At 40.9% G+C, this 22,925-nt stretch overlaps 1 protein-coding gene across 3 annotated transcripts in view; it reads left to right on the forward strand.

Moving 5' to 3' along the window:
- The window catches only part of syt2a (synaptotagmin IIa), a 45,336-nt gene that overhangs the window by 16,070 nt on the left and 6,341 nt on the right, over positions 1-22,925 (forward strand). Inside the window, exons 1-6 of one of the 3 annotated variants that reach the window (XM_042098732.1) lie at positions 144-369; positions 13,124-13,331; positions 13,763-13,920; positions 21,016-21,156; positions 21,713-21,880; positions 22,441-22,608. In XM_042098732.1, coding sequence (XP_041954666.1) covers positions 13,151-13,331; positions 13,763-13,920; positions 21,016-21,156; positions 21,713-21,880; positions 22,441-22,608 — 816 coding nt within the window. In that variant the 5' untranslated portion in view covers positions 144-369; positions 13,124-13,150. Of the gene's footprint in view, positions 1-143; positions 370-13,123; positions 13,332-13,762; positions 13,921-21,015; positions 21,157-21,712; positions 21,881-22,440; positions 22,609-22,925 lie in introns of those variants that run through there. The other 2 variants (XM_042098730.1, XM_042098733.1) reach the window with 2 other exon arrangements.

The raw sequence follows: 22,925 nt of genomic DNA on the forward strand, positions 1-22,925 counted from the left end.
TGGGAAATAAAAGCAAGCAGAGGGAAACGAAGAGAAGAGAAGAGAAGGGAGGGGAGGGGAAAGAAAGGGTGGGTGGGTGAGTGAGTGGGGGAGGAGGAGAGCGTGCGAGTGTCGGAGCGTGTGTGTGTGTGTGTGTGTGAGAGAGAGAGAGTGTGTGTGTGTGTGTGCATGGGAGAGGGAGTCCTGCTGCAGTAGAGAGAAGTGAGACTGAGGCGAGGAGAAGGACTGCAGTTGCTCAGGCTGATGGGAGAACAGTCAGAACACGGCGAGCTCAAACACTAAAGCCCCCCAAGTGCCTTCTCTATAGTGGATGGGCCATCCTGAGACAGACGATAAGATCACAGGAAAAGGGAAAAAACAAACACTGTGGTAAGGACCAAAACCATGCTGCAGATGCTTGTCTTTGCTAGTCAGTACAGTGCAAACTGAAAGCTTTCCTTAAAGCTAAGGGGATACTGTGTCTAAGGATATGGCATAAGGGTCTGATTTTGGCTAGAGTAGCATGGCAATAGGAAGAGATTGAAACTGGCTGTTCATCTGCATTTCATGTTCATACCTACAGTACAAATTGTTTCATACAATCATAATGCACGCTGTATCAACTTGTTTGTTTTGAGTATGCGCGAATGTTATCTTAAAGCACCAAGCTTCTAATGGTTTGAACAATGACATGAATATTATTTTAACGCAGATTCCTTTGAACTCTCACTGTTTACTTGATACTCCTTGCATGCTTCTCTCTGAAGCTCCAGCTGGTCACTCTCTTATCTGTCTTACGGCGGCGTTACGGCGGCGTTTTTGCATTATGACATGTGGTCCATGTGTCTGCGTGCGGCGTAAGGCCTGACTTTAAAAGAGGAGGGTAGTTTGTCTGTCTACACATGGGTGCCTTTTTCCTGGAGAGCGTCCAGCGTGCAGGCCGCTGACAGCTGCTCGGCTCACCCGCCGGGTGATGAGTACCAACAAGCCCAGCGCCGTGAGAGCTGTGAGCTCCAGTGAGAACCGAGCCAGTCCCAATCAGCACCTCTTCCCTAAGAGTGAACCAGCAACCAGTTAGTGAGAAAGGTGCATAGTGTTTCTTTACGGTTGTGTGAGTGTGTGTGTGCGTAAATGTGTGTGTGTGTGTGATATTTTCTATGTGTAATAGTTTTTGGGGTGGCTTTTATCTGAGACATGATGAAACCCCTCTGCAAGAGTACAAGTGCAGTTTGAGGCCATGTCAGATCGTCACATTTTTAATAGACAGACGAGAGGCTGTCTTGTGAAGTGTGTTGCAGCACAAGATGATTTCAATATGGCGAGAATTAATTAATAGAGCTGTTAATATTAATGACTTAATCAACGTACTTGTCAGAAAAATAACAGATGATCTGGCTCCACTGAGGGAAAAAAAAGAATTCTCAGGTTTGCTGTGCCAGTCTATTCTGGGTGAAATAAGGCTTTGGGAGACCTTTGGTTCATGCATGGATGAACATCAGGGTATGCCAAATAACAACTCAAAGCGGAAGGCCTTTAAATAGTCCCAAAGAGGTGGGGGTTCACATACCCCTCCCGAAAGGATTGAGGATAAGGTCAAATATCAATGTGAAATAACTTTTAAAAAAAGAAAATGTCAGAAAAGCCTTAGGCAAGCCCTGTGCAGAAACAGGAATGTCAAATCTAGGTTGTTTGCAGCACAGCCTATGCCATAGTTTTCATTAGCAATCAATCTTATCCGCTCTGTTCTGCATATTAATATGAATTTCCATCTTATAATATACTAAATATATTAGTATCTTGTGAATTGAACAGTGAGTTAAAATAACCATCCAGTGTAATATACTTTGGCAGTCCTGGCAGGAAATGAGCAGCACCACTCCTCATTATATGGTACTTCCATTTTTTTTTTTTATTTCTACTTTGGGAAATTTAAGATGAATACATTTGGACTCACATAGACACACTTTATGCACTCTGTAGCAGAGTAAGATGAGTCATGAAGAGCTTTGGAGAAAGAAACTTCCACTGTGGGACTGGACAGGACTCCTGTGACTCCTCCTTTGCACCTGATAGAAAAAGAACATCCAATGTGCCCCAAAGACAGAGCTGTCTTAGGTACATTTGTCCCATACTGTGGGGCACAGAAGAGTCCAGCTTCAGGAACATAAATATACTAAACACAAGGGGACATCTACCTCAGAGCTCACACAAAACCAGCTTGCATATGGGTACTATTACTTTCTACTGATGTGTAAAGCAACTCCAAGAGGACCCGAACAACAGAGGAACTGTTTATTTTTTGTTACATAAGCCAGCTATAGATATTTCTGCACGAGATGTCCCTGGCTGTTTAAGTAATGTGCTGAATAGTAATTATAGCTATTTCAGCCCTTGAAGGCAGGAACGTCTCTGTGATGCTCTAATGCACACCAACAGCCAATCAATCTCACGGTCATATTCACAGCGCCCCCTCGCAACAAACGGCCATGTGTATTGTATCATTTAATGTAAATCAAATATCAGTGGATCTGGCTGTGCATTCAAGACTGCCATGTCAGTTATTTTAATGGGACATTCACATTTTAGATTGTGCTCTCCAGTAGGGTTTGAAGGGTATGAAATGAATGCATATTCAGGGACTGTCTACCATGCAAACATGCAATCTGCAAAAGCAAATCAATGACTGATCGACCCACCAAAATTTCATGGAAAGTAGTGCAGCATTTTGATTCTGGAACTGCCTAACCTCTTGGATGAGTGTTCTGTTCCCATTTAAACCAACTCCTGACAACATGTTGTCAAGAAATACTTTAAATGTGCAAGGTTTCCTTGCACCTTTGTTTTTGACTAGATAAAAAGATGTCTATTGCCATGTCTTTATAGACTGGCAGGGGCATTTTCAAACATCCTGCTCTTAACAGAGCTTAAAGGTTTCCTTTTGTTCTAACCTTAACATTTGACTTTGGAAAAGACCTCCAGTAGTTCCTTCAGTATTGTTGTACTCACTCTGTCAATGGCATTTCAATCTCAAAATGCACATATACGTACAACATGACATTCTATAGAATATAGGGACTTGAGTGACTTACAGTACAATTTGAACTGGGATGCTATTACATACTCCAAGGCATATGCTTACAGTCTACAATTTTTCACACCAACCCAGACAGTCATCAGGTGCATGCACTAGCATTCAGCGGTTCACAGATTATGATGCGTGGCACTTTAAAACTCAGTAGCACCAGTGCAGAACAGCTGACACACAGACACATGCTTTGAAGAACCAGCAATTTGGTTTGGTGAAGAGTCTCTGCATGTGTGAAATTCATGTGGGTGCAGAAGCTGTTGTTTTTATGAGCTACTGACTGCTGCCCAGCATGTGGAATGGGGTTGGTAATGGAAAAAAAAAACTTCTTCTTGGCTCACACTACTTTCAGAGCTAACAGCAATGGAGAGCGCTTGACACCAGTAGAGAAAGCAGCCTTTCACTTTGGGGGAGGATGTTGTCTCTTTGCTTCCTACATCCCCGATCAAAGCAAATGAGGTTTCTTAAATGCATTGAAAAATGCGTTTAGTAATGTGAGCTTGATCATTCATATCATCTTATATAAACAGTTAGTATGCATTAACCACTATCTGTTCTTTATAATTATGTAACGATATGGAATGTGGCTTCATATGTTTAATACTATGCATTTTACTGTCATTAAATCCTTCCTTTGCTAAGAAATTGCGGTCTATGCAGACATCTACGGTAGTGCATCCTGTAGCATTTATGTGAATTTGTAAACCCTAATAACATTCTCCTCGTATAGCCTCTTTACTATTCGAGCTATCTTCATTGCTGCAGAAGTAATGCTCATTTGGCTAGCTTCTCCCAGCTTTAAATGAAGATTGGTTCCTATCTCTTCGTCTGATTGATTAATCTGCCTGGGACAAAAGAGGGAGGAGGGAACAGTGCATATATCACTGTGGACGTCACATTCAAATGGGAGCACACCCAGCCTTACTAATGGGCCCTGATAACAGCTGCGTCACAAGCAAATTTAAGGAGCGCTTATTGTGTCTTAACCAAAAGAAAGGCATACAAATGTTCCTTTTAGGGTAATCAGAAGACAAGTGTCTACCATTTCTGAGAGATTTTTTGGGACCTGTGCCCAAAACAATGACGGAAAGCTGTCTATGTAGTGATTGCCTTCACATCGGTTGTCTTGAGTTGACACATCTATTTTCAGTCTGGAAAAGACTTTCTGGGCCTATTTTGCTGTATGCATTTCAGCCATGCTCCAGGGATGATTGTGCATGTGCGAACCAATCAATCAAATTAAAATTAGCTGTCATCTCAGTTAATTAACAGTAATACATTAAACAGTATCAATATGTTTTAATCTCTGGTGTATTCCAAAGGGACTTAAATCTAATCTGATGTGATAGGAATGTCCATTGGCTGTATTATTGATTTCAAATGAGCTCTATGCATTTTTCACTGGCCTGTCAGATGAAGCTAGCTTCAGATTTAGGATTTCAGTTTTTCTCTGAAATGGAGCCTTGCTAATTCTGGCCTTCGAGCAATTTCTGTGATTTCTCCTCTTATTTTTATTTAATCCTGTCACTTGATGAAACATATGCATCTTGTGCATGTGCATCTTTTTCCCTCGTATTGTTCATTTAATCCTGTCACTTGATTGAACATGTGAGCATGGGGGGATAATCTCAATCTGTCTCACTGAAGCATATATTATGGAGCTAAATTTGTCTCAGTAATATTTGTATATGCGCAGAGGGGGATCCACAAATATTTCTTGATTTGCAGGTGTGTTTTGATATCTACAAATAAAAAAATCATATTTGTAACTCGTATATTGATTTTTACAAATATAGATGTGCATTTGTAAATAAAATGCCATTTGTAAAACCGAAAATTTCATTTGTGAAATGTGATTCTGCATTTGTGGATCACCAGCACACGCATTCTTCGCTTTCCAAAGTTACGTGTTTTTGAGACGTTCTTCACATGAAAGTCACACAAATCCACACGTAAATAGGCCTACTTTAATTCACCGGCACACACAAATCGCAATCCAGTAGATGGCGACATCCACAAATATTTCTTGACTTGCATTCATGTTTTGACATCCACAAATAAAAAAAATCATATTTGTAACTTGTAAATTGGTTTTCACAATTGTAGATGTGTATTTGTAAATGAAATGGCATTTGTAAAACTAAAAATTGCCTTTGTGAAATCTAATTTTGCATTTGTGGATCACCAGCACACACAGTTTTCGTTTTCGCATTTGTGGATCAGCATTTTTGGATCATGTATTTTTGAGACAAACTTTGCGCAGAGAAGCCACCCAGATCCACAAGTAGCCTGCTGACACTTTCTAATCCAGTAGAGGGCAGTGTTGTTCTATGGGACTCATAACCAAAGATTCTTTGCTCATAACACACAGAGCTAGCGAACCTAGTTCTTAAATCTAACAAGTTATGCCTTTTACAACAAGCTTTTTGATGGAAAAGTGGTGTTTCATTTCCATAATCTTTGTTTAGTAAACGCATAAAACCGTCAGTTTGCAAGCGAAATCAAGAATTACGATCTTTTAGTTTGTTATTTGTGGATGTCGCCATCTACTGGATTGCGATTTGTGTGTGCCGGTGAATTAAAGTAGGCCTATTTACGTGTGGATTTGTGTGACCTTCATGTGAAGAACGTCTCAAAAACACGTAACTTTGGAAAGCGAAGAATGCGTGTGCTGGTGATCCACAAATGCAGAATCACATTTCACAAATGAAATTTTCAGTTTCATTTTATTTACAATCTATATTTGTAAAAATCAATATACGAGTTACAAATATGTTTTTTTTATTTGTAGATAACAAAACACACATGCAAATCAAGAAATATTTGTGGATCCCCCTCTGCGCATATACAAATATTATTGAGACAAATCTAGCTCCATAATATATTGCTACTGCAGTGTTTGTAACACCTACACAACCCCACTTCCATTGTTTACCCCCTCTATGTTGCCATGATTGCTCTTGAGCCAAATTAAATCATCATTGTGAAAGGAATGCCCTCCAGGTATTGCCATTCCAAGCCTCTTTTCAAGCTCGATTGCATCTGGAGTCAGGTGATTTACTAAATCTCCTCTTGGAGTCAGAGCTAACCCTTGAGTAAACCTCTAATGTTTGCCATTTTGTTGTAAAGCTTCACTCGTGTTTCATTTGGGTGTGCACTTGGAACGGCTGTCTGTTTGTTCCCTATATAGTCATGCAGGGCTTGAAAACGAAATTATTTTTCAAACGTTCCGTTCCGAACGGTTCAGGTAGGCCTATGTTTAACGTTTTCGTTCTTGCATGCGTTCCGCCACCAACATATCGGTCCTGAACCGGTTCGGAACGCAAAATATCGTTCGTTCTTAAAGTTCCGGCAGTGTTTGGCGGGCCTATCAAGTCTATTTTTGCGAACTTTACCTTAGAATAGACGTACTCATTATTTCCCCTTGATTTAGCCTATACCGTAGCTATGCCCAAAAATAATAAATCACAGGCGGCATCCAAAAACATTCAGATGGGCTATCCATCCCATAGCCTACAGACTTACTGTAAGCCTAACCTATGCCTATAAATAATTTCTTATCAAAAATATTTCTGGATACGTGCTAAACTCCTTACCTGGTTTTATCCATATGGATTTCTTCAAAGGCTTGCGCTATAATTTCCAACCTGTCTGTTGCTGACAAGGCCTATCTCAAATTTTCCGTTTAACTCTTCTACATAGAATAGGCTATAATTGCGCAAACATTTCAAATCCCGACTTTAAAACGACAAGGCGTGGACAGGCAAAATAGGCTATTACGCATAGGCTACAAACAATTTCCAAATAAGTTTCAGTAGCCTACGCTACGAGCTGGCCTAAGATCCGAAGTGGCAGACGGATAGGTAGGCCTAGTTGGCTCACATTAACAGTGTAGATGCGGGCTTGTTTTTCGCACAACCGGAAATAGTCTCCCTGACATAGGATATGCTTTTGTGAAATTTTATAAAATATATAGAGAACGAAAAAAAAACGTTATTAACCGGTTTTGTGGATTTCAGAATAACGTTTCTGTTCCGGAACAGTTGAAGACCATTTTGTTTTCGTTTCCGTTTCTGCTCCTCGTAAAATTCCGTAAAATTCCGTTCGTTTTCGGTTTTCGTTTTCGTTCCTTGAACCGGTTCGGAGCCCTGTAGTCATGACTGTCTTAAGTGTTCCAGATTGCTCACTGCTGCAGATGTGCATTTTTCTTCGTAAAGTATTCTCTTTATCAGATATTTCCAATTTTGTGTAATATATTATGAACAGCATTGAGGGAATATCTTAGGAACAGAATGGAGACAAATCCAATATCATGTCAATCAGCCAAATGTATCCCCCATCCCCCTTGGGGAAATTGGAGAAACAAAGAAATAAGATCTTTGTCTTGGTGCTCTCTAAGCACCTTGTAAAACTGTCATGACGTCATGTAGAGCCGAGTCAAATTAATCTACAAAGTGCTCCCATTGTCCAATATCATTGTCAGCCATGTCATTGCCAGGTTGTCTTTGGTTCCAAGGTTATCATTGGCCCCTCGCTGAGCAAGGTCATATTTGCTTTCACCTGCTGTTTGTTTGGTGGGTTGACTTCAGGAAGGGAGTTGGTGGCACTGTGTTATGTTTACCAAAACCCAACCACCTTTGTCTGGCGCTAGTCAAAGATAAACCAACCAAAATGCAAACATTGTTATAGCTGTGTTTCCTCTAAATGTCAAGCAATTTGTCATAGACTGAACAGAGAACGCTGTGCATGTACAATGAAACTCTCTTATATGAAAGGGTTAAGTCTTTCATCTCTTGTACTGCAGTTCACGGATAACGCACTTGCAAAAATATCAGTCCAATATATGATCTCTGTGTATATAGAGGCTATTATTATACTTTACTGTACACTAGAACAGTTAGCATGAGTTGTAGCAAAGGCAACACAATTTGGCAGCATGCACGCATCCTTGTCAAAGATGGGTGAGAAAACACAGAGGATACCAGATGCCTTTGGTGGGTTTGCAGCGGTACATTATGAAGGTAGGCTATTGCAGAGGACAGGCAATGACTTTGTGTAGGGATGGTAGTGCAGAGGTCAGGCAGTGATTTGTGTAGGGGCGTGATATCATGAAGAGGAGGTACTGCAATAACTTGTGGGTGATAAGAATGAAATGTGAAATGAACTATGACATGTATTTGCAAATGAACATGTATATTTTGCCACACAGGAAAACATCAAATGAGCACTGAAAATAAACAACTACTGACCAAATGGCCAGTGATGATGACTTTCTTAGGGAAAAGCTTGCTAGAGAAATGCTGGACTCATTTTGCTTGAGTAAGTTATTATATGACAGAGGTGAGCTTTAGTTAGTGTGTGACTGGGACCATGGGGTAATTACCGAGAAGTAATTACTACTTTTAATTAAACCAAATTACAGCTCCCTGGCTTAATGTTACTAATTTGGTGATGGGCAAAAGCCAAGGAAAGCCATAAAGGCTACATTTGGTTTTATTTTTAATAGTTTAGTCTATGAAATTAATTATTTAGATCTGATTGTACATATTACAGCATCATAGTAGTAGTAACCTTGGTGTGTTAATTTTACACATCCAAAACACCACTGTAACTTTTCCTAAGCTCTGAGATTTATATGGAAAGATGAGGCTGCCAAAGCTGAGCCTTTATTCAAGTCAGAATATTTCACATCATGTTCATTTATATGCAGAATGTGTCACAAAACTGATAAACCTAATACCTGATGAAGCTTTCCACTGCGAAATAAGGCTCATATGTAAAATCAACTAATCCTCTCTCTCTCTCGTTCACTCTCTCATTCATACAGACACACGCATGCGCACACACACACACACACACACACATACACACACACACACATAGCCTGACGAGCCAGACCCACATTAAAATGTAGGGTCTGGGCTCTCACCGTTCGCAGTGCTCAGTCCGAGGGGCGGGATAATCAGTTGTCTTTCAAATTCCCTCTGCACGCAATAGGACAGCTGCAGCGCTATGAGTCCCATGCGTTTCCCACCAGCGGAGCTAGTTGGCTAGTTCAAACGTTTGCCAACTTAATAAAAGCTTAACTCGTGTCACACTGTTCGCCAACAGCAACATCCATCTTATTTGTTTTCAAGTAGCAGGGAATTCAAGCCAAACCGTTGCAACTCTGCCATCAATCATTATGTTAAGCCCACCTAACGACTCTATACACGATTTCATTGGCCTGATTAAGTTTCGATTTCTGGAGCTCACAAGCCAACGGAGAGTTGCTAGACTAGCCCGGGCAGCAAATGTAATTTGCTACCGCTAGGGGCGCGTCTAGATTTCTAGGCTAACACACACACACATACACACACAAATACACCTCCCTCACTGCCTGATTTATTGAAAATAGGACAGTGCCAGATATACTGTAATCTATCAGTCATTAAAATGCAGGCGTTGCACTTGTTATTTCTCCTACAACAACCCTGTGAGACTTTCCTAACAGCTGTGATGCAGAACCGGAGGCTAGCTGCTGAAACAGAAGGACAAAATGCCCAGCACTCGGGTTGTAGTTCCTTAATTAGCTATTGTCAGGGTACCTGCACTGTAATACAACAGCTGCCCAGGATCACTCGGTTTTCCCACGGTTATGAGGGGAACCACCTAAACGAGAAGTAAACATATGAATCCTTTGGCATCTTTTTATTTGTTGGTATGACCAATAGGTCTATGTCGATTTCAGTGTGTCCTGATCATCTGCTTTTAAAGTCTTATTGCAGTTGTTGCATTTAGTCAAACCATGCTCAGTTTGAACCCCATTGATTCAGAAATTTTGCCATTTCAGTCAGCGGTGTTCTTGTTGGCCTGAGGTGTCATTATTTTTTTACTGATTAACAAAGACAGAGTAATGCTGACCAACCCATTCCTTGATTGTGTGTTGTTTTGTTTTTGTGCAATAGTTAGATCAGGTTAGTTCAGCTTGAGAGTGAAGCAGTGGTTTGATGAAACCATTCAGCCAGTTATTGATTGCTTGCCAACGCTGTTTTCTCAATCACCCTATACCTGTCTCAGCTTAACCTTCAGTGAGTGAGTTCCCTTGTGACTTTGTCCTGCTTGGTAGAAAACCAGAGCCAAAGTGACAGGAAGCAGTCGTCTGCACCATCACTGAGCTGAGATGTTGCTGTGGAATAAATAGGATGAAAATAGTTTTCTCGTTGTTGTTGTATGGAGGTCATGTTGAGTCTGCTTGGAAACTTTGTCATTTTGGGTCACTTCTTTGGCCTGTGGGCCAAGATGAGTCACTCAGCGTGGCTTCCAGATGAACATCACATGACGCCTGAGCGCTTTCATCAGCCATTGCTTTACACACGTACATATAAAAGGGTACAGATGTACCACATAGAACATGTGCCTGCAATTGTTAATACATGTAGATACCTCTGAAACATTTGTTTTATAATACATGTGTTGTAATACTGTGTAATATTATATCACTCATACAAATTTACCAACATATGCTTTCCAACAATAGTTGTCAGCATTTATTCAAGCTCTGGACAAACAAGTTATCCATCACTGGAGCAGAGAATTGACAGTTGGAAAAAATGTGGCATCCATTTTGTTTGCTCATATGACTGTCATTTCAGTGGACTCATAGTGGGGAAAGTGCCCTCTCATTACGTTAGTCATCCCTACTTATCCTACTCTTTCCAACTCATTTACATACATTAAAAAGCCCTCTGCAGTCTAAATGAAGTTAAGTTTTTGAGCCCTTCAGTGCTCTGTGAAGGCGTCCTGCAGGGCCACACATTAATTCCAGTTATTTAACCAAGCATGACCCAGCATTTAGGACTTTCCTTTTGCCCACACTGAAAACTGCCCCTATATGCACTGGTGTGTGATTTTATTCTAGATTTTCAGTACATGCAATACAATTTTATCAATATCTATCTATCTATCTATATCACAAAGCTTTTGGTGATTCCAGCTAAAACAGCTATACCCCAACAGATTAACATCCAGCTTGACTCATTTTCACTGACCCCAACTAGATTGGCACGTAACCTGGGCATCGTAATTGATGACCGACTTAGCTTAGACTTGAGCATGTAGTCTCAATTGCAAAATTATGTTGGTTTATCCTTTTACATTAGGAAGATCAGACCTTATCTGACACAAGACTCCACACAACTTCATGTACAGGCCATGGTTATCTCCCAGCTGGCCTGTTACCTGGCCTACCTGCTTGTGTAGTGAGATTGTTACAACTCATTTAGAATGCTGCAGCACGCCTGGTCTTCAATCAGCCAAAGAGGACACATGTAGGGGTGGGCGATATATATCGTCTGCGATAATATCGTTATTGTTGTTTTAACGATGTGCAAATTGACATTATCGAGTATTTAAATTACTTATGGGGAAAAACACTCGAAATCACGCATTGAAGACTCATACATTCCCAGGATGTATGCGGGAGAAGCCCCTGGCTGGCAGCAGAGCAAATGTCACGTGATCACTAGTGGGTCACAACCTAAAACGTTGACCCATGCATGCCTAATGTTTATTTTGTGCAGCGAGAGTAGCCTACTTGGGATTTTATGCGGCTACTTCTGTTCAAGTAGCATTGATGAGACAGTCACGTTTTTTCCTACACGGTATTATATGGAGAGAAAACATTAGCCTTTGAGTCAGTTGTAAACAAAGAACTATTCTCATGTAACTCTTTTGTAAATGGACTCTACGTTTACCGATTATGCTAACCGTTAGCATCTCTATGGGATTTCTCACATTAGCCATAAGCTAACGCATTAGTTTCTATTCTGTAACTTGGAATGCTACATGATTGCTCTTAAACAAAACATAGAAGGAAATAACTGAGATGTACTCTGTTGGTCTGCTTAGTTTTACAGTGAATCCTATGTAAAGGTTTGAAAGGAACTTCGGCTTCAGACTTTCTCTTGGGAAACTGTTAGGCCTATTCATCTTCTCTAATGTAGCTGAGACCATGTCATTGCCACACACACAAGTGGGGGCAGAATTGGAAATGTGACAATGCATTGGTTGATTTGGTTAAAAAGTCACAGGTTAGGTTATTGGTTATTATTGTAATGATGCTATTCATAAATAATGAGCTGTAAAGTAACTCAGACTTTAACAAAAACTATTTTTTAAAGGATATCGACTAATTATCGTTATCGTCAAAATCACAAAAAATATCGAGATATTATTTTTTGTCCATATCGCCCACCCCTAGACACATGTACTGTAACTTCTCTCCTAGTTAGTCTCCACTGGCTCCCTATAGTGGCCAGCATTACATTTAAATCTCTCACTTTGGCCTATAGAACACACATAGAACATATTTTCATTAGGCTATTGATTGAATTGATTGATTGAATTGGCATTGTTGTTTTTGTTTTACCAACTTTTACATTGTATTGTTGTTATTTGTTAGCCTGGTAAACCAGACCCTGGAATCTTTCAGATTAAGGGTCTGGCCACGAGTAATGAAAATGGCCCAATTCGAGGGGCGGCACCAAGCATGCATTTGAAACTCTCACTGCACGCAGTTGGATAACGCTACGACCAATCACAACAATTCATCAGTGTCAGTCATCAGTGTAGCTCGCCTTTGTCCCGCATACACCGATTTGATTGGTCCCTCTCGCTCGAGAGATAGAAGAAATTTGGATCATTGCTCGTGGCCAGAGTATCTTGCGGGCACAATTCAAATTGTGCTCTCGCGAGAACTCTGGACTTCCAGGGTAGTTATTTGTCTGCTAAATACCATAACCATAACCATCTATCTCTTTCTCTATCTATCTCTATCTATCTATCTATCTATCTATCTACCTATCTACAGTATCTATCTATCTCTATCAATCTCTATCTATCCATCCATCCATCCATCCATCCTTGATATTGTTGCCTAACTCTAGGTTGGTTCAGTGGGGGTGAAATTCCTCAACAATGGCAATGGCATGGGTTTTTCTGACTAAAATGTTACCGAGCAAAATGTGTTATTCTAGCATTCAGTCGACTTAACGGGGCCGTGCTCTATTTGTTTTACAGGAACTGACTACAGCCTAGCCAGTGAAGATGAAGTTCAACTTGCTGAAAACCAAGCCAGAAGCCATGGTAGGCTCAGAGCCCACGGGCGCCATGACGGTGGCCCCAGGCCAAGGGAGCTCCACGCCGGCCGACAACTCCACTGCGGTCAACAAAGACATGTTCGGCGATATCAAGAACAAGTTTCTCAATGAGATGACAAAAATTCCATGTGAGTGACATGTATTGTTTGTCTTTAATGTATTTTTTTATGTTTTTAATGCCTAATGTCATGTTCATGTAACACCTTTAAATCCAAGCACAAGGATGGGCGGTTGTAATTAAAATGGCAAAGACTTGTTTCCCAGCCACAGTCTGACATTCAAATTAAATTATTCTGTATCGATCCATTGTTGATTGAAAAGCAAAGGCCTGATGCTGCTAATGGCTATTGCAAAATCTAATTTGTAGAAAACCCAATTATAATGTCAGAGCAGTATGGCTCTCATAACCAAGTTGTGGACTCTGTGTATGCGCATTTCTTTGTTTGTGTGTGTGTGTGTCATTCTGTGTGTATGTGTGTGTGTTGTGTGTATTTATGTCTATATCTCTATATCTCACTCTGTGTGTGTGTGTGTGTGTGTGTGTGTGTCTCCATCACAGTGCCCACCTGGGCCATCGCGGCCATTGCCATCGTCGCCGTCCTCCTCATCGTCACGTGCTGCTTCTGCATCGTCAAGAAGTGCTGCTGCAAGAAGAAGAAAAACAAGAAGGGCAAGAAGGGGAAGGGAGAAATGGGCATGAAGAACATGAAAGGCGAGGTATGGCCGGTCACCCCACACACACACACACACACACACACACACACACACACACACACACACACACACACACACACAGGAGAGTGTGCAAATATGTGTACCTCACACGATACCTGCAGAGATCATCATCGTCATTCAACGAGTCTCATAAGAGACTATTAGACAGACGAGTCTCGTAAGAGACTATTAGACAGAGTCCTGTGTCACATGATACCTGCAGAGACCATCATCGTCATTCAACGAGTCTCATAAGAGACTATTAGACAGACGAGTCTCGTAAGAGACTATTAGACAGAGTCCTGTGTCACATGATACCTGCAGAGACCATCATCGTCATTCCACGAGTCTCGTAAGAGACTATTAGACAGAGTCCTGTGTCACATGATACCTGCAGAGACCATCATCGTCATTCCACGAGTCTCGTAAGAGACTATTAGACAGAGTCCTGTGTCACATGATACCTGCAGAGACCATCATCGTCATTCAACGAGTCTCGTAAGAGACTATTAGACAGAGTCCTGTGTCACATGATACCTGCAGAGACCATCATCGTCATTCAACGAGTCTCGTAAGAGACTATTAGACAGAGTCCTGTGTCACATGATACCTGCAGAGACCATCATCGTCATTCAACGAGTCTCGTAAGAGACTATTAGACAGAGTCCTGTGTTAAGTGTTCAAAAACTGAAAGCACATATGCAGAGCTTTTCATATCTTTTGTAAATTGGGTCATGCAAAAAGTGCCATAGGCTATGCCAGAATTGACTGCCAAAATATTAAGAATGCAACTACAAATATGTTTATATCTTAAGCAATACAATTTGATAGATGCTAATAAAATTGGAAAGCGTATTGTTGATTATATTCACAATGTGTAACGCACATTGAATGACCACCACTAATGACAGAATGAGATTCAAATAAATTTGAACTTGATCTTGAACTTGAAGAAGACTGTTAAAAGATGTCTTCCATTATGTAATAGCAAATATTTCATAGAATTAGAGTTGTTGTGCTTTCATTTCATCTGTGGTGTTTCGGTAATTTGTATTGCAGTGAATCTTTTGGTGGGATTGATTTATTGTGCTTTGGGGAACCAGTGAGAAATGACACCCCTCCCTGCTGATTGATTGGAAATGAGTGCCAGAACAGTAATTCCAATAAATACAGACTCACCCAACGCGCTCAACTCTCCAAGATAATGACATTAAATAGAAACATTATCTCTTCGATAGAAAATGAGATATGTTCTTACCCCCCTCCCCCACATCCCACAACCCATTATCACATTTGCAACTGTGATCTTTTAAGCTTCCACTGCCTCGCCACAGAGGCTAATGAGAAGTAATGTATCTGTGATTGCCGTTTACTGACACGCTAGGATGGACTTGGGGTCATTTCTCACACGGGCCCTGCTGTGTATCTGACTGTATCTGCATCTGTTGTGATCTCCCTGATCTCTTGGTTGTCTGCTGTGAGTTCAATTTCTACCTCTTCTCTTCTCTACCTCTCTTCTTCTTCCATCCTTCCCTGCTTTTTTGTCTTTGTGTGTGCGCCATGTATCTTGACTGTGGGGGACTTCTCTGCCAACGGTAGGTTTGAACGGCTCACAGCGCCCCTCTCTGGCCGCTTGATGTAAGCGCAAACCAGGGGAGGGGTGCTAGGCTGGAGGGGAGTGGGCGGGTGGGGGGATGGGTGGTTGTTTGTGGTTGAGGGTGGGTTGGATGGGTTGTGGGGGCGGTTATGGGAATGAGTGTTATGGCCTTCTCTAGCCTTGCAAGCTTTAGGTTCTGGGGGTGCTTGACTAGCTAAGGGCGGGTTTTGAGCTGCTTCGCATCCCACTGTTATGACTTGCCACAAAGAATTGCAATGCCTTGAGAAACCGCGGAGTGTTCTAGAACTTTGGGTTGACCGAAGACTCAGAACCAATAACTTGAGAGAGTGAACTGCATACTGTATGGTTTTTTGATCTTGATAACCCATCTATCTAGTTGATATGATAGTTTGAATGATGTGCACAAATGCAACACACCAGTATTCACTAACATGCATGTTTAAAGGGTGTGGTTGGTTATTTGTCAATTACATAAACAAAACATCTTTACTTAACATAAACCAAACCCAGCCATAATTCTGTTATCATATGGTATCCATATTATCAAACATGATTTATAAACCTCTGAACAAACTAATGATGTCCAAGGAATGGGGTTGCTGGGCGAAGCTTTTTGCATTCTTGACAAGTACCAACCCATGCCCTTTAACTAGGTACCAGTGAATGACCACAACCTGACTTGAGAGTAACTTTCCTTAATGACCCATTTGAGTGTAAAGAGCATTTAGTCGATGTGTCCCATTTCAGTTGTTGAGGCAGGTGACATAATTAAATTGGTGGGGTGGAACATTTACATTCCGAGCCAATTAGGTGATTTTTTTTCGAGCATATTCCATTTAATTTCCTGTCTCCCAGGCTCCAAAGTCTCCATATTTTAGAGTGTTATTTTGTTATCTGCCACAGTGACAAGACTGCCCTTGGGCCTCTCAGACATTTTGCTGCAGCGTCATTGATTTGCGTGCAGTGCATTCATGAGCCTGCATCGATTGCTGATAAGCTCATAGATGCTCACTCTAGTCAGGCCTTTTTTTCTGGATTTTTTTTGGGGATTTTGTTTTGCCACTGGTGTGACCAGTGACCTGAATATACAGGCAATCAAAAACCTGAGCAAGGGCAGTCTTGTTAAACGGTGTAGCAACTTCTGAATTGAGAAAGGTACTTTGAACCAAAAACACTGAATTAACTTTTCTCAAAGCTATTCTAATTCATTGACAGATATTCCAATACAGCCAAACCCTTGGCATTAATTTACTGTTTCATGTACTGATTAATTTTCAACCCTTTCTTTGCACACAAATTGATCTGACATAGCCATTTATGACGGCTAATGTCTCCCTCACCATTTTCGTAGTCCATTTTCCACCACTGCAATAATGAATGGTTTGAGCTCCCTAAATAGCATGAAGTCTTATGAATGTTTTATGCAATTCACATTTTTAGAGGAATGCCAAACTCCTAAGGTTTGGTACTGCATTCCAGTCTTATAATGCATTACCTTTTTGAAAATTCATGTTAGGTCTCATGATGATTAGTGAAGAACAATGCAATTATATATGCACTGACTTTCCCCATGTTTAGTTCTTCATATTATTTATTTTTGCATTTTGCGGCTTGGCATGCACAGATATTAAAATGTAATATTTTTTGTATGTATGTGTGTGTGAGAGTATCTCGTATCTGTGTATGTTTGTGTGTGTGCGGGTGCATGTGTTTATGTGCGTAGGTATATTTTTAGTGTTCTGTTGTGCTGTTGTTCCTGATGCAGAGCAGGTTTCGACAACATCAGTGATCAGTTTATGGAAGCACCAAGGCCATAGTGAGACGGGCTATATTTTTAGAATCTTTCTTACATATTATACTTTTTATACTTAGCGCATAAATAATACTTGCATAATTAGATGTACAGTATAACTACTGTAGCAATACCCGTACAAAGCATGGACAGCATCATACACGTATATTATAAAGAACTGAATTCAAAATTGGCCAGCCATTTTGGCAAAGCTCCAGCCAGTGGCTGTGCAGTAAGTGCTTCTGGCAGCCAGACCAAACTCAGCGGCGACCATAGTTGGTCAAACCTCTGACATTTTGAGTTATTTCTGACAGGTTCAGTTCTGATTGAGCATGCACTGTCCATGCTTTTTACTCATTGATATTCAATGTAGAACTACAAGTAAATCAACTGAAGAAAAGCACACAGCTACTACTATACTCTTGACTGTTTTATGAGATACAGGAGTGAGGAGTCAGCACAGTTCTTTTCCGTTATGATGCAGTTCTGTTTCTGTGTCCCATATAACGTGATGCATTTTATTTATTTTTTTGTTGACGTTGTTGTTGTTGTTGTTTGTTGTTGTTGTTGTTTTCCAGGATGGTGGGCAGGCAATCATCATGTTCAACTGATCTGATTTTCAATTTTGGTTGTGTTTTTGTTGCTGTTGTTGTTGATTTTTCTTCTTCCATTTATATGAGTTTACTGTTTTATACCGATAAGAGCATAAACATCATCCCAGTCAGTCCAGTACCCCACAATATAGTTTGATACAAATACTAATTTTCTTGTCACTTTTGATCAAAATATTGGTCACAACAATTGCTGTGATTAGGCCCTAATTACATGGCAGAGAGGAGTCAGCCACTGCATGTCAACTGTGATAATTAGTACAAGATAATTTATTGTAATTAGGTGATTTCTACCGAAAGTCTGCATATAATTTTGAATGTAATTTAATACAATATTGGTATGAGAGTATAATTACATATTGTATTGACTTCAAACACAGGCATGTTTATGTCTGAATTAGAATTAGTGTTGAATGTGCCAGATGTGTGCATGCAATGTGTGTATGTCGTAGGTTAGATCTGTCGATCCAGTGATCATGCAAACCCTTTTCTCGCAGAAAAAAATATTTTATTCTTGTATCATTTTATTTTGGTTTCATCTTTACCAAAAGTATTTTTGTTAAAGGAAAGAAAATACTCTTAAAGGAAAATTCCGGTATTTAGCACTTTGAGTCCCTTTTCTGGTTTGTTTTGGATGAACTAGAGTGGTGAACATCAAAATTTTGATGATTTGGTCCTGTCTCAACTTTTCTGACTCGTTTTAAATCGCCTTTACTGCTTCAGAGTGGCTGCCTACAGGCATGCACAAACAACCATTAACGTTCGTTTTCAAAACTGTGCAACTCACCGAGTGGTTAGTGGTGTTCGTTGATTATTAAAATCAAATATATCGGCGCAATGTATGATTTCCAGCTGTCTTATTTGCTATTGTGGAACTATTTTTTCAGACACCTCACAACTGTGTATAAACTTCCGCTCAATATTTGAGCCTGAAGCATAGACGTTGGCACAGTAATATCAACGTGCAATGAGTCTTCCAACAGAAATCAATGGGATTTTACAAAATGCCAAATAAAACACGACAGAAACTGTATTTCGCTATGCTACTTGTTTTGGAACATCAACAAACACCACTAACCACTCGGTGAGTTGCACAGTTTTGAAAACGAACATTGAGGGCTCTATTTTGCACACCAGCGCAATTGACTTTGTATACTTTTGGCTTTTGTCTTTCCTATTTTGCAGTCAGCGCATATTGGAATTTTCCCTCCATAGGTACATGTGCGCCCACGGGGGCGTTTCAGCGAAAAGAGGGGGCGTGTTCCGGCGCAAACGGTCCCTGTTGATATTTTGCAGTTTCAGAAAACAATTCCGCCACAGAACAGGAACATCCTGGTCTAAAGTCAGTGGCGCGAATTCAGATGCTATTTTAAGGGCGCATACATGGCCACAGGCCTGCAGAAATGAATGCTATGCAGACCGATCTACAGACACCCTGTGCACAGATGGAAACATTCAAAGCCTTGATAATATTTGTCCGTTTCCGGCTTTGTTCGTGCATTGGTCAACTAAAAAATTAGTAACCTATATAGTACATCTACATGCAATATCTTTACAACAACAACGCCTAATTACGACCTATTAATTTGGACAACTTTATACAGCCCTATAAAGGCTAAAGTTACCTTTAGTTTTGTTCCAATTTACCGTTGTGTATGGCTTTAAACATCGTGTGTGCTTTAACATCAGCCTATAAGCATTACTCCAGCAGCGCTAAGGTTTTGACAAGCACCACAAATTTGCCTACCTTGTTGTAGCCCATCTGAAATAACTCCAAAACTTTGCTATGTTCCCTCCATCCTTTCGTTGTTTTCAAAAACCGTTTTATATCCATGATGGCCTTGAAGTCGAGTTTGTGAATTCACTTAAATAAGCTCTACTTTACATAAAATAAATATTGTAAATAGCCCACTGTCATGCAGTTAATGGGATACTGTGCAGAGTTGGAAAGTTAGGTCAACTTGGAAAGTGTTTCTAGTACAGCCGTAGCTTACACCTGCAGGAGCGCTTGCTTGGGCGCCTGTGTTGCGAACACATTTCCACGAATCACGGATGTGTTGATGACATAAATTAGGAAATATTAGAGGACTTAATGAGACGAACTGCATGCCGATTCCATTTAACCCAAATGCCCCAGCAGCAGCACGGGAGAGGAGAGCTTATCTGGCAGATCTGCATTGTCTATAGTGTGGTAATGTTAGATTACATTGCAAAAATATCACCATGCATTCATAAGCTCGTGATTCAGTGAGAGTGATCCCAAAACATCGGAAAGTGACATTTCTGTATTACATTTTGTCAAGAGGAAAAATCAATAGCAAACTGTTCACAACTGACTATAGCACTGTGAACCGTTCCTGGTTGCGCCTGGCAAATCCGCCATCATAATAGCAATCCGCTATGGAACAAGCATGCCTGTTGTTAAAGGGAATGTAAGATGATTCTCTGATTGGTTTATTGCACGTTACGCCCAAACCACACCCATGAATAATGTAGCTGCTACAGACCACCCCATTTTAGATTTGCGTTTGGCGCAACAGTCAATATTCCGCCGGTAAGGTAAGACATGTTTGTGCATACCTGTAGCAGCCACTCTGAAGTAGTCAAAGGCGATTCAAAACGAGTCAGAAAAGTTGAGACAGGACCAATCGTCAAAATTTCAGTGTCCACCACTCTAGTTTATCCTAAACAAACCAGAAAAGGGACTCAAAGTGCTAAATACCAGAATTTTCCTTTAACCACCCAAGACATACTCTTATGAGTTCAGCCAAGTAATGGATAGAAGTAATGGAGGGTAACTGCATGTTTGACTGAGAATTCTGAGTTACCAAAAAATGGTGTCATGATAGGACAAAAAGTGAAATCAAGTCATGTTGCGAACAAGGTCATTGCTGAACATATGGCATATGTTTATGTATGGGTGCTCTTTTGCCAGGTAAGTTTTAGGTTATGTTGTACGAGTGCCAGGTAGGTACTGTGGACCAAGTAGGTGAGTTTAGACTGACACTGGAAGACAATATTCCTCTATGTGACCTCTAACCTATAGTTCCTCTCCTTCCTTATCCCTTCCCGAACAGAAACATCAGGATGATGATGACGACGATGATGACATTCCTGAGAAAGGGATGATGGGAGAGGAGAAGGAAGAGGAGCCAAAAGAGAAAGAGAAGCTCGGAAAGCTGCAGTTCTCCCTGGACTACGACTTCGGTGACAACAAGGTCTGTTGTTTTGTAGAGAACAAACAAGAGAACACATGATGTGGGCCGTTCTGTTGCATAAACTATTTCAAAGGGTTTGTTAGGGTGTAGTATTTGATGGGAGTTCATTGAAGTGTGCGGCATATTTCTTGAGGCTTGCCTTGTCTCGCCTCCACAGGACACATTATGCGGTCATTAACCCAAGTGTGCTGAATATGGCTGGCGAGTGCTGTGACTCTAATGTCGCCTGACAGCACCACCACCCCATGATGTTTCGGTGACTTTTCCCATTTTTGAGAAATAGAGGAGCACTCCAAAAATCACTAGCCTCCTCTATGCTGTAGCACCCTCACCCTGGCTGAGCACAGAGGGAAAGTGACAGCAATAAAGAAGGAAAGATGGAATAGGCTAGCAGTGGGAAGCGGGAGACAGTATCTAACACTGCAGATGCACAGGGCTGGCCCATTTTTCATGGGTGTGTGGCATCAGCTCGGTGGCTTTTCCACTACGCTCTGGGTAATCACATTGTACACTTTTGTTCATCCCATAATGGGTTATTCTCTTCCTGCTCTTCCAGCTCTCTGTAGGTATCCTACAAGCAGCAGACCTGCTCTCCATGGATAGCGGCGGAACCTCCGATCCATACGTCAAGGTTTTCGTCCTCCCTGACAAGAAGCATAAATATGACACCAAGGTGCACAAGAAAACGCTTAACCCAGTCTTCAACGAGACCTTCGCCTTCAAGGTAGGAGTCACTGTTTCCCACATAGACCTACCATTTCATGAACAAGAATATCTGAATGTTCCCTTTCACTCCTCTCCCATTTTTAAGGCACTTAACATACTGTATGCAGCTTCATAGTTTAAGGGATTAGGGCTTCTGTCATACTGATATAATGTATGCATAGTGGTTGAGCCTTTCCCATTATACTGTGCAACCTTATGTTCAGAAATCCAAGGTTTCAATGGCCCCCAAACATAGCAAACACACCTCTGAAACTGCTGGATATGTGACCCCCAGGCCATGGTTTGGATTTCGCTTTCCTACACTTTAACCACTGAACTGTGCTGGACACATTAAATTCTATATCAGACCTGAGAACTGATCTTGAGAACAAGCATTCACAGGAATTTTCTAGAAAATATCAAGTTGCAATTTCCAGGCACTTTCTCCATTTGAGCATTATCTGGACAGTGAGGTGTTACAGGATTTGGAGGGGGTGAAACAGTGTGCACACACATGGACAGATCAACTTACATCCGTGCTTTGCTGATAATGCTCAACTGATTCTTCCTCCTGGTTAGATCCCCTTCCAAGAAATGGGTGGCAAGACTCTAGTTATGGAGGTGTTTGACTTTGACCGCTTCTCCAAACACGACATCATTGGAGAAATCAGGATTCCCATGAACACCCTGGACCTGGCTCAGCCCATTGAGCAATGGAGGGATCTTGACAGTGCTGAAAAGGAAGAGGTGAACACATGAAACACCATTCAAATGCCATTTTTTGCTCCAAAATGAAAATAGTAGCCTATATTGGCTGTAAGATAATTCCTTACAAAGCTGCAGATTAGCTGCAGCTAAAGGAATTATTTGAAGTTAACCAAGAAAATCAATAAGTGGAAGCTATTGCTCTTAAGCTATTAAAATAGCAGATATAAACATTGGCATAACATTGATTATCCCATACGTTTCTCCTGGGCATTTCATTTAGCCTATAAAGAGGCTATAGGCCTGTTTATTGCCTGCTTTTGTGTCCCTATGCCTATGCGTTTACTTAATGTGAAATG

The sequence above is a fragment of the Alosa sapidissima genome, chromosome 7 (genome assembly GCF_018492685.1).
Source record: "Alosa sapidissima isolate fAloSap1 chromosome 7, fAloSap1.pri, whole genome shotgun sequence".
In the NCBI taxonomy this organism is placed as follows: domain Eukaryota; kingdom Metazoa; phylum Chordata; class Actinopteri; order Clupeiformes; family Clupeidae; genus Alosa; species Alosa sapidissima.